The 12,724-nt window shown below is 39.9% G+C and overlaps 1 protein-coding gene across 1 annotated transcript in view; it reads left to right on the top strand.

The window, feature by feature from the left end:
* CUL5 (cullin 5) overlaps positions 1-12,724 on the top strand; it is an 88,115-nt gene that overhangs the window by 20,082 nt on the left and 55,309 nt on the right. The window contains exon 2 of the mRNA XM_040631260.1: positions 228-337. Coding sequence (XP_040487194.1) covers positions 228-337 — 110 coding nt within the window. The remainder of the gene's footprint in view (positions 1-227; positions 338-12,724) is intronic.

Here is a 12,724-nt window from a genome sequence, read left to right as displayed (position 1 = left end):
AGGCCAAATTCTTTATATGTTTGTACAATTAATTTTCTTTTTTATGGTGTCTTACTGTGGTTTCTTGAAACCTGATGAAGTTTATAGGGATTCCATTATGGAAAACAGATTGTTTTAAATTTTGAACCTTGCATTTCTCTAGTGAACTCTTGAAAGACAAAAATAACAAACACTTTTGATTTAACTGCATTTAAATTAAACTCTTTTTTTTTGTTTTTGTTTTTAAGAATAAAGGGTCACTTCAATTTGAAGACAAATGGGATTTCATGCGCCCGATTGTTTTGAAGCTTTTACGCCAGGAATCTGTTACAAAACAGCAGTGGTTTGATCTGTTTTCGTAAGTAATCCATTAACTCTAACTTTTTGCTAACGTAAAGGAAATTTTGGTGGTGCATTTCTATATCCAAATGGAATGCTCACTTTAGACTGGACTGTTTACCTGTTTACAGTTATTACTAGTCCATGTCCTCTTCTATAATCAGTGATTTGCTAGGGGGACTCTGTCATACACAGCTGTGGTTTATTGCAGCAAAAGGATACAAAGCAGAAGCAGCAAAAAGGAAAGGTACTTTGGATAAAGTCTGGGGAAGAACAGGCACAGGCTTCCCAGAGTACTTGTAGAATCACATATGACACAGTCTCTCCAACAACAAGACTGACAACATGTGATACGTTGTCTACCTGAGAAGCTCTTGCAGACTCAGTAATGAGCGTTTTTATTGGGGACTGGTCACATAGGTAGCCTCTGCTTGGCATATACCCAAATTTCAGATTCTCAGATCAGGTGTTCAATGTAAACCATATAGATTGTACATTTAAGGCACAGTGGGCCATTCTTACTATCAAGAAAGTTATATATCAGGGTAGGAAACTGTTCACCATTTAAGTAAACTCATTATTAGTAGGATACAATGGGACAAGGCAAGGCCAATTTGTGGTACCGATCTCAGTTATGTCTTTTAGAGGTCCTAGATTTAGCTAGTGAAAATAAATCCCACCAACCATGAAGTTTATTTTAGGAAACCAGGTAGTTTTCTTCTTTCCTTCCTTCCTTCTTTCCTTCCTTCCTTCCTTCCTTCCTTCCTTTTCTCTTTACTTTTCTTTTTTCTTTTCTTTCTGATTTTATTCATTTGAGAGAGAGAGAGAGTGCACAAGCAGGGGGAGGGGCAGAAGGAGGGAGGGAGAAACAGACTTCCAGCTGATGATGCGGGACTCGATCCCAGGTCTCTGAGATAATGATCTGAGCCAAAGGCAGACGCTTCATCTGAGCCACCCAGGCGCCCCTCTCCTTCACTTTCTATATGAACCTTTTTTACATGGCCTGCAGCGTCAACTCAGGCACAGCACAACTACGGGCCCCTAAGTTGAAGCACACCTGAAAGCTTTCCAGGGTTAAAGCAGTGTCATGATCATCAGAGCTTGTCCACAATGGCATATGTGGTCCCCCAGAAACCAAGAGTTTACTGTTGTTCAGGTGCTCCAGGCGATACATATGTTGGTCAGGCAGTATACGGTAACAAGGCCCCCAGGACCATTAGCTCTAGAGTTCTCATTCCTGTTGTGTTAATTCAGTTCGGGCCTTGTTTTCAGATGAACTGCCTGAAGGAAATTAGTTCCAAATAGTTTTGTTTATTCATGAAACCAGCTGATTGGCCTCACTAGTGTGGATGATGTTTTGAAGGGCTCTGTGTGGGAAGTGTAGGAGTTGGGCTGCTCCCTGCTGTCTCCTAGCACTGTCAGGTTTGATTTCAGGGTACTCACAGCAGCGAGGAAAACCAGTGCCGGAAATTGTCCTTCAGGAAGACAGCAGAGCTTTGAAGAATAATGCTGAAAAACAAAAATCATTGATGTCTTCCTCCTCCCCTGTGCCTTCTCAGGTGCTGTGTTTTGTTTTTTCTTTCTCGGAAAACCAGTGTGTCCCATTCAGTAATGAAAACTTTTCAGTTTTTTTTCCCCAATCATGTGCACTTGCAAGAGGAGCAAACACATTTTTACAGCAAAGTACTTTATATACCCTTCACTAGAAAGATGTATCGTGTTTGGGTGTTGTTCTGGATGAAATCCCAAGTGTTCAGAAATTTTTAAAGTAGGTTTATGTCACCTCCCATGCCTTTTGTCCTGATCATTTATCTAGTGAGCGTCTTAGAAAAGATCTGCTGCTTTCTGGAGATGGCTGTGTTTCACAACCAAGTTGCCTTATTAGGGTGAATGTACAAGGATGGCGAGGTGAAGGTGAGGGAAGTAGAGTCAGGTTATTATTAATCCATTGTTGAAAACTGAATACGAGTCCATCACAGTGAGACCTCACTGAGAGGGTGTCAGGAGTCCCATCTGTGAGGGGTGGGTCACTGTCTTGCCACTGGCGGCTTTTGGCAGTAACCACAAGTTAGGAGTGCAGGTAGTGTCTGTGTCGGATAAACAGAGCCAGGCCTCTGCTTGACTTCAGATGGCGCCATCAGAGAATAAACCCTCTTCTGTGGGCATCTGGAAGTGACTCAGGTGGTCCAGCCAGAATCCATGGTGGTTTCAGTTTACGGCTCTGCACAGGGTGTCTGAAACCTGCAGCAGTCCTCATGTCAAAGTCCTCTTCACTGAGCATATGTGTGCTTTAGTTCAGCACAGCTTATGTTGAACTTGAAACTGCCAGTAACAGATAGTATCAAGTTTCAGCGCAGAATCAGATCCAGGCAATTAAGATCTGTAAATTTGAGATTCTAAAAAAGAGAGCAACTTTTCTTCTCCAGCTGCAAAGCCAAGATCGTGACAGACAGACAGTCATGTTCCACGTCCAAGTAACAAGCAGGACTTTCCTAAGCCCTTTTCATCTTACCAGTCTTGGAGACCAAATTGACTCATTCAGAAACATGCACATCGGGCTGGAAAATCATTAGCCTCTTAAGGGTCAGACATCTGATTTCACAGGAGCCCAATGGCAACTAAAAACTGCTTTAAAAACTCCAAAAGTGTATTTCTATCTAAAGATTTCCTTTGTTTTTATGTTGTCCCACTTTTCTCAGACATACCAGTAGGTTAAAATAGTAGTAAATATCACCCTTTACAGAGGGTTTTTCTGTTCCAATATTCAGACACTTTAAATTCCAATTCCCTTACCAGCAGTTTAAAACAAGGAAGTTGTGTCCACTAACTTTTTGAGGGATAGCCTTTCCTGATAGGTACAATCCCTGTAGCATTTATGAAAGTACAGGCATATAACATTTTACATCTTTTTTGATCATACATCCAGATGCCATTGCCACAAAATACAAAGCCATCTTTTAAACCTCCCCTTTCTTCCCATTATAAATTCATTCAAACCCCTAGCAGCGTTGACAACATTAATGTTAGAGTTGCTGGGAGATCCTGGCTGGAAATCGAGGGGCCTGGAAGGATTGCTTTAGCAGCAGCCGTTGGGCTGAAGAAACAGCTGGAGTGGTTTCCTCTCCCTGTAAGCACCCCACCCCAGCATTTTCTCCCCTGATTTATCTAAATCTTTCTCCAACCCCAGGATCTGACTTAACTATTATTACCTCATGGCTCGGGGAGTAGGGGGGAGAATAATGCCAACATTTGACATTTTTGATTCACCCAAAGCTTAACTTTGGGCCTTTTCTCTTTCCAGTTGGAGGCAAGAACAAAATCAAAGGTGTTAGCCAGACTGTGTGTTTTCTTCTTTCACTTGAGTCCACATGGCCAAAAGCAGCCAGGGATGAGGAAGCCAGCTCTATAGGGATAGATCTCTTGTTTTCAGCTTTCCTGGGTAACTCTTCTCTCTTAAAACACATGCAGCTCTGCTGCTGTTTCATACCATAGCCACTCAAACACCAAAGGTTCATTGTCCAGTCACTTCCTCCTTTTATCAGACCGTGCTCTCACCATGGTTCGGCGAGTCCCGGCTAGTCTAATGAATCCCACTTCTGACACCAGTTGTGTCACCAGTCTCATGACCGCCTCGAGGTTTGGTGATTGCTAGGAATACTCACAGGACTCAGATATAGTTGTATTCATGGCTATGATTTATTATAGTAAAATGCAACAAAGGTGTGGGTGGCAAATTCAGGGGAAACCAGGTGCATGTTTCCAAGCATCCTCTCCCACTGGAATTACACAGGAGACACCTAATTCTCCAACAGCTGATTGTGACAGCACATGTGAAAGTCTGTCTACAGGGAAGCTCATTAAAGACAGTGTCCAGGGTTTTAACTCTGCCTGACATGAACTTAAGTCCCAGACTCCTAGGTGAAAAGCAGGTGTTCAACATAAATCAGATTGTTTACCTAAATATTTAGGCACAGTGAGCGATTCTCATCAGGAAACAGAACCTTCGCAAAATCCAAGTTCCCAGATACCAGCCAATGGCCAGCATTGCAAACATATCTTCCTAAGGACAGTGGTCTCAGATCTGCTGTAGCTTTTCTGCGTATGTTTTAGTGGAATATTGTATCAGGAGTTACAGATGTGTGACTGAATGATCCATACACATTAAGCTGTTGTGCTCAGTTTTTTTTTCTTCATCACGTAAGAAAAATCTAATTTCCCTAAATAATGTAGAACTTGTTGCATAATATTAACTTTTATGCACAATTCTGCCTTTTGAAAAATTAAAGTTCAATAAACAGCTAAGCCTTTTTAGAAATACATAGCATTCATGTATACTTATGTTCTTCTTAAATTATTTGATTAAACTATTTTATGAATAATATGTTGAATGTGGTGGGGTCTTTTTTGGTTTTGTTTTGTTTCTGTCAATTTGTGTTAATTGTGTCATTTATCATCTAGAATAATGCTTGTTTTCTGTGCACTCCTGACTGGGAGGAGTGTAGTGTGTTCCCTGCTTAAAGTGCAGTTCTAAGCAGAAACAGTCAGTACCTTTGTACTTGCTCTAGTTAGTGGTCTCATCACGTCGTTTTTAAAAATTCTTGATCTCCTTGGAGTTACCCAAGGTAGCTCAATATGTAGTCCTGTTAGGTTAAAGGATTCTTGTATATCTTAACATGTTATCACCAAAATTGCAAGACCTACTTTAGTTGAAGCCTTTAAAATTTTAGGGCTGCTTGGGTGCCTCAGTTGGTTGAATGTGTCCAACTCTTGGTTTTGGCTCAGGTCATGATCTCACGGTTGTGGGATTGAGCCCCATGTTGGGCTCTGTGCTCAGCGGGGAGTCTGCTTCCCCTCTCCATCTCTCTTTGCTCCTTCCCCTGCTCATGCTCGCTCTGCTCTCTCAAATAGATAAATCTTAAAAAAATGTATTGTAAAAAAAACTTTCAAATTTTATCCTGTTTGATCACGTAAATTAATAACATTTAGGTTGCTTATATCTTTCTAAATTTGGGGTGCTAATATATTGTAATTAAACTCCTTTGACTATTAGCTCCTTTTTTTCCTCATAAATCCTTGTTTCTCAATAAGAGTGCTTTTGGCATTTTAGGTGGTTATAAAAGATTGTCGAGCATATTGTGGGATGTTTATCACCTCTGGTCTTCACTCTCAGACACTCTTGTAGTGGACATTCCTTGTCCACCCCCACCCCTCATTAGTGAAACAAACAAAAAAGCTATGATACTTTTCCAAATGAGCTGTGGGGATGGTATGTCCCTCAGTTGAGAACTACTGCTCTAGACACATACTTGGTTTGACTCTGGTTAGTGAAATTAAAGCCAGAATTAAATAATAAATTGTTTTCAACTTGTGAGACCTTATTTTTATTTTTATTTTATTTATTTATGTGTTTATTTAAAGTAGAGTCCACACCCAGCGTGGAGCACACCATAGGGCTTGAGCTCACGATCCTGTGATGAGCCACCCAGGCACCCCAAAACCTTATTTTTAAGAAAATATATCTTCACTATAAATTTTTTTTAAGATGTTATTTATTTGCACGAGCAGGGGAGGGGCAGAGGGAGAAGCAGACTCCCTGCTGAGCAAGGAGCCCGAGGCAGGGCTCAGTCCCAGGACCCAGAGATCATGACCTGAGCTGAAAGCAGGTGTTTAACTGACTGAGCCACCCAGGTGCCCCTTTACTATAAATTATCTTAAATAATATTTTTCTTGAGGGCGCCTGGGTGGCACACTTGGTTGAGCCTCTGACTCTTGGTTTTGGCTCAGGTCATGATGTCAGGATCCTGGGATCGAGCCCATGTCAGACTCCACGGTCAGTGGGGAGTCTGCTCTCTCTCTCTCTCTCTCTCTCTCCCCCCACCCTCACCCTATGCCCCTCCCCCTGCTCATGCACTCTTTCTTTCTCTATAAAGTAAATAAATAAATCTAAAAAAAAATTATGAAACATTTTTCTTGTTCCTGAGTTGGTTTTGGGCATCACTTTCTCCTCTCTTGTCTATCTCGTCTCCATCATGTAAGCTGACTTGTTGTTGTGTACCCCTTAAATCCTGGTTTCTTCCAGAGTTCCATTTTTTTCCTTTTAACTGAGTTCTCCTGTCTACAAAAACAATCCAGATTATTCTTCTGAGTTGAACTTCCGTACTCAAAGGTCCTATTGTTTTTTTCTATATGTCTGTCTCTTAATTTCTGTAAGTACTCCATATTCAGAATGATAAAAATGTGTTATTCATAGCTTCAAACCAAAACTCTGAAAGCTACCATCAGCTTCCTGTATTCTTACTCCCTCATATTGAATTGATTACTAGGTTTCTTAGGTTTCATAGGTTTTATTAACTATCTCTTGAATTGACCTTCTTTCTATCCCAGCTTCTTCCCCGGCCTTCATCTCATCTAAGTATCAATAGTCTTCTGCCTCCCTGTCTTTGTTGTGTCTCCATGTATCAGTTGTCCACTGCTGCATAACAGATTACTCTCAAGGTTAGCAGCTTGAAACACTGCACACTTACCCTGTCATGGTTTGAGCGTCAGGAAGCTGGTAGCAGCCTGATCGGGTGTTCCAACTCAGGGTCTCTCGTGAGCTTGCAGCGAAGCTCAGTAGCAGATGTAGGCCCAGACTCAGGCAGGGCTGAGTGATCTTTCACGGGATTGTGGGCAGGGGTCAGTTCTTCCCTAGCTGCTCAGTTCTTCACCATGTGGGCCCCTCCATGGAGCAGTTTACATGTGGCCGCTTGCTTTGCGCAGAGTGAGAGGGTACTCCCCAGACAGAGCTCATGGTGTTTCTGTCATAGTTTTGGCGGTGATAAGCCTCCACACGTGTCACGCGCTATTACCCGCACAGACTTGCTTGTACACTGTAGGCGGGAACAGTACACGGGTGTGAATACCAGGAGACCGGGATCATCGAGGGCCGTCTTAGAGGCTGTACCTCAGAGTTAGAGGAAATAGATGGTGCAAGGTTTAGAAAGAACTCTTTAAAAACTCCAGCTTATGTCATAGAGGAAGAAGATTTAAAAAGAACTTACATTGAAAACGAAAGTCAAGATAAAGAAGAGATCTTTGAAATAAAGGATAAAGAGCCAAAACATAAAGACCAAATCAGTGATTTGAAAAATAAAAGCAGAATTCTCCCTGGATGTAGAGCAAAAACAAAGTATGGAAGATAAAATAGAAATGAAGAGATAGGGAAGGTAGATCTAGAATTGGGTAAACTTGAACCAGGGGGAGAGACTAGAAATAGTAGAGGAGAGGGTATAGTCCAAAAATACAAGGTGGAAACTCCCCAGGTGGAACTCTTGTCCCTTCCCACCCATCTCCACAAGTCTTAATATTGAAAGTGCTAGAAAACATGCTGAGACATATCCTTAAGGAGTTTCAGAATTCCAAGGATAAAGAAAATACCCTAGTTTTCTTGGCATGAGGGAAAAAAGTTAACTTTCAAAACAAAGCCGACTGTATTCAGCACTTTTCATTGGCCAAATTGGATGTAGGAGGTTGATGAAACATTTTCTTTAAATATTTGAACAGAAATTATTCCAAAATTAGTATTTTCTAGTCAAGTTTATAATCAGGTTTAAAACAAGATGAGCATATTTTCAGATAGGTAAGGATTTAGAGGATCTAAGGGTCCTGCAGAAATGACGTAGGTAACCTTTCTTCTGTTACCAACGTTGGTCATTAAGGAATTGAGCTTTACTAAGCTAGACAGAAGGTGGTGCTCCCCAACTAGGAATCCGGACCTCAAGATGACCATGAATAGAAGATGGCAGACATCATCCATCCAAAACTATAAGGAAGTAGAAACCAAAACATTTTAGCTGATAAAAATTATTCCACAGAAACCAGCTATGAAGCAGAACACAGACACAATGTTCCAAACTGAGTTTGGTATCCTCACACACATTTAGGGTAATTTAAGAAATCTTGAATCAGAAATTCAAAAGCTAAGGAGAGAAATCAACAAAAGTAAGAGGAAATAAAATGAAAATTGAACTCAAAACAAATAGGAAAAGTCAAAATCATATCAGAAATTAATAATCTCAGTAGATGAAGAAAAAACAAAAAGATAAATGTTTCCTAAAAAATTAGAAAAATAAAAAATTATTCTTTAATCTGATAAAGGTCATCTGCAAGTATTCTAGCAGTAGACATAATTTCAATAGTGATACGTTGGAAACCTATTTAAAGTTGGGACTAAGACCAAGAGTCTATTTGCACACTTCATTTCTTTTCCCCCTAGATTTCGAAATTTGTTGCCATGGTATTATCAGTAGTATATTTATATTGTACATGTTTATATATCTCATATATCATCCCTAATCCTACATATTTTTCTTTAATCTGATCTTTAAGGAGTTGATCCATTTTATTGATCTTTTCATATAACCAAGTTTTAAAAATTGCTTTGATAAAATACATCATATCAAAACTTGTTCGATCCATCTAAGCAGGGCTTAGGTGCTGAGGAGTTTATATAGCCTTTAATGCGTATGTCAGGAAAAAAGAGTTTGGAAGTCAGTGATCTGAGTGCTCATTTCAAAAAATGAGGACAAAGCCTAGCACGTTAAAACTAAGGAAAGTATAAGGAAGGAAAAGACAAAAGCCAAAATTAATGAAATACAAAATAATTGTGCAACAGAGAAAAGGAAAAGGCAAATATTAGTTCTTTGGGAAGAATAATATTTATTCAATTTATTTTCATTATCAGATCCATAATTGCTTTTTTTTTTTTTTTTTAAGTGGGCTCCATGCTGGGCATGGATCCCAATGCAGGGCTTGGACTCAAAACCCTGAGATCCAGACCTGAGCTGAGATCAAGAATCGGACACTTAACTGACTTAGCCACCCAGGCGCCCCCATAAGTTGCTGCTTTATTAATGTCTTCTTTCTGGTTACTTTGAATTATTATTATTTTTTTCTGGTTTCTTTTAGGATGAATTCTTAGTTCTTTTATCTTTTTGTTTCAGATGAAAGCATTCAGGGCTATACATTTTTTCCTTAATACTGCTTTTACTGTTACCATAGGTTTTACAGTATGAAATGTTTTCCTTTTTATTGCTCTCTCTATTGTTAGGAAATTTGTGTTCTCAAATCCACGCATTATCCAGGGACTTAATTTCTTTTTCTTTTTTTTTTTTTTTTAAAGATTTTATTTATTTATTTGACAGAGAGAGAGAGCCAGCGAGAGAGCGAACACAAGCAGAGGGAGTGGGAGAGGAAGAAGCAGGCTCCCAGCAGAGGAGCCTGATGCGGGGCTCTATCCCAGAACTCCGGGATCACGCCCTGAGCCGAAGGCAGACACTTAATGACTGAGCCACCCAGGCGCCCCCCAGGGACTTAATTCCTAATAGTGATGTCTTTTTTGATCACTTATTTATTTATGGATTATGATCAGAGAAATAGCCTGTAAAAATATTTTAAAAAATTTTATATGGGTGCATATGTTCTTAGGAAAAAATTATCTTTTTTAAATAATTTTTTTATTTTTTATAAGATTTTATTTATTTATTTGTCAGAGAGAGAGAGCACAAACAAGGAGAGCAACAGAGGGAGAAGCGGGCTCCCTGGAAGCCCGACGAGGGGCTTAATCCCAGGACCCTGATATCATGACCTGAACCAAAGGCAGACTGAGTCACCCAGATGCCCCCCCCTTTTTTTTAAAGATTTCATTTTTAAGTAATCTCTATACCAAGTGTGGAGCTTGAACTCACAACCCTGAGACTGAGTCACATTTTCCACCCACTGAGTCAGCTAGGTGCCCCGAAAAAATTACCTTTTTGATAGTTGTAATGAGAATCTCTAATAAATCATATTTATTGATTGTATTTTTAAATTCCTCTTTGTCCTTAATTTTTTTTTGGTCTAGATTTTCACACGTTGAGAGATCTTGGGATAGACACTGCTGACATGCTAAGCCACACCCATTCCTGGTTTTATGTGCCTTGTGTACTTTCCATGCGGCTGCGTTCGTAATACTCACTTCTTCAGCTTCCCTTGCTGTTTGGTCACGATGTGACACAGTTCCAGCAAAGAGGTTTACAGGAGGGCTTCTAGGTTTTGCTTTTCAGATGAATTAAACTAATGTGCCAGGCGTGGTCTTCCTTTTCCACCTTTAACCTTCACAGGGATAAGAGGCTAACATGCTAAACTGGTGGAATGGAGAGAGAGGGATGATCTTCTCAGTCTCTGACCACACACCAGCAGCTGCCTACCTGTAGACTTCCTGTTATTTAAGAAAAATAACGTAGTAGTTGGAGCCACTGTTAATTGAATTTAATGTTTTATCTAAATGCATCCTAACTGATATAATTAAGGATGTTTTAAGTATTCCATTGTATTTGTATCAAGTTCTTTCATTCCTAATTATTTTGTGTTACATTTTGATATGCATATGTATCAAAATGTAACACAAAAATAATGTAAGTAGTTGGATATATCTTCATAAATAATGCTTATCATTACATAAGATTTCTTTTCTCTAGTTCTTTTAACCTTAAATTCCTTCTTGGATGATATTAATATTGCCACCCTGCTTTATTTTGGTTTGTGTTTGCCTGGTATCTCTTAAGACACACTGTCTTTTTATTTTCCTTAAAAATTTTTTTTTGGTAAATTGTACATTACATAAAATGTACCACTTTAACCAGTTCAGTGGTATTTTACAATCATTGGCACTGAGTACATTCACAGTGTTTTGCCAACATCAACATTATCCATCTTTTGCACCGTCTTCCTCGTCCCACACAGAAGATTTGAGCTCTTTACCTGTATGAATTTGCCTATTCTAGGTACCTCGTATAAGTGAAATCATACACTGTTTGTCCTTTTGAAGGACATACTGTCTTCCAGTGGGATAATTTATTGAGTTCATATTTAATATTACAACTGATATCCTTGTTTTATTACTTCTCTAACTTTATCACTCAGTAGATATTCTTGTTTCTTCGTTTTTTTGTTTTCCGTATTTTTGTTAATCTGAAAGTTCACTTCCATTAGTGGTTACATTCCTATTTCTCACTTTCCATCAGAAGCAAATAGTGTTACTATTAATCAAAAGCAAAATACCTGTTTTTTTATACCAGGGTCACACTTTCTCTTTTACTTTCTTTATACCCAAGGAACTTGAAACCTTTGGAATACTTCTTACCTCCTGCTTCTTCTCCCATCCCTTCTGTCTATTGCCTTAAAACCTTTGAAGAACCTTTACTTTGTTCCTTTCCCACCCTGCCCGCTCCCCAATTTTTCTAATATAGTTAAGTAGTTAAAAAGAATTTTGCTTACATGTCCCTTCTTTTTTTTTTTTTTTAAAGATTTTATTTATTTATTTGACAGAGAGGGAGACAGCCAGTGAGAGAGGGAACACAGGCAGGGGGAGTGGGAGAGGAAGAAGCAGGCTCCCAGCGGGGGAGCCTGACGAGGGACTCCATCCCAGGTCCCTGGGATCACGCCCTGAGCTGAAGGCAGACGCTTAACGATTGAGCCACCCACGTGCCCCTACATGTCCTTTTTTTAAAAGCACTTTGGTTGGGGCGACTGGGTGGCTCAGTTGATTAAACATCTGCCCTTAGCTCAGGGTCCTGGGATCGAGCCCCACCTCCACCTCAGGCTCCCTGCTCACTGGGGAGCCTGCTTCTCCCCTCCCACACTTTGGATATATATTTCAAGAGAATGTATTTTTAACTATTCAGATTTAATTTCGTACATTTATTGCTTGCTATTACTCCTTCCCTTTATATTCAGATGTCATTTGATATAACAGATAAAGTGAATGAACTAGAACTACTTGCACCTATTATGGATAAATACCAGAAGCAATGTTGAGTGAAAAATCATTAGAAAAACTGTTGTTTGATACAATCTATCCTTCCTTCCTTCCTTCCTTCCTTCCTTCCTTCCTTCCTTCCTTCCTTTCTTCTCTTTCTTTCTTTCTCTTAAGAGAGGGTGAAGAGGGAGAGAGAGAATCTTTTTTTTTTTTCCTGTAAAAATTTATTTATTTATTTGACAGCGCACAGGCAGGGGGAATGGCAGCAGAGGGAGAAGCAGGCTTCCCATGGAGCAGGGAGCCTGATGGGGCCTTGATCCCACACCCTGGGATCATGACCTGAGCTGAAGGCAGACGCTTAACCGGCAGAGCCACCCAGGCACCACCAGGAGAGAGAGAATCTTAAGCAGGCTGCACACCCAGGTCAAGAGTCAGATGCTTACTGACTGAGCCACCCAGGCATCCCTGTTAGATACAATTTCTGTGAAGTTCAGAAATACTCATAGTCTGTTGTAAAACTTGAAAAATAATAACAGATTCAGTCTTGGTTACTTCTGGGGATGGTGGAAGAGAGTAGGATCAGGGAGAGGAACATACAGGTATTACCATAGGGTATTTATTAACCCATTA

Source organism: Ursus maritimus, unplaced genomic scaffold, assembly GCF_017311325.1.
Source record: "Ursus maritimus isolate PB19 unplaced genomic scaffold, ASM1731132v1 scaffold_16, whole genome shotgun sequence".
Taxonomy (NCBI): domain Eukaryota; kingdom Metazoa; phylum Chordata; class Mammalia; order Carnivora; family Ursidae; genus Ursus; species Ursus maritimus.
The sequence above is the reverse complement of the archived record's forward strand: the minus strand, read 5'-3'. Positions and strand labels throughout refer to the sequence as shown.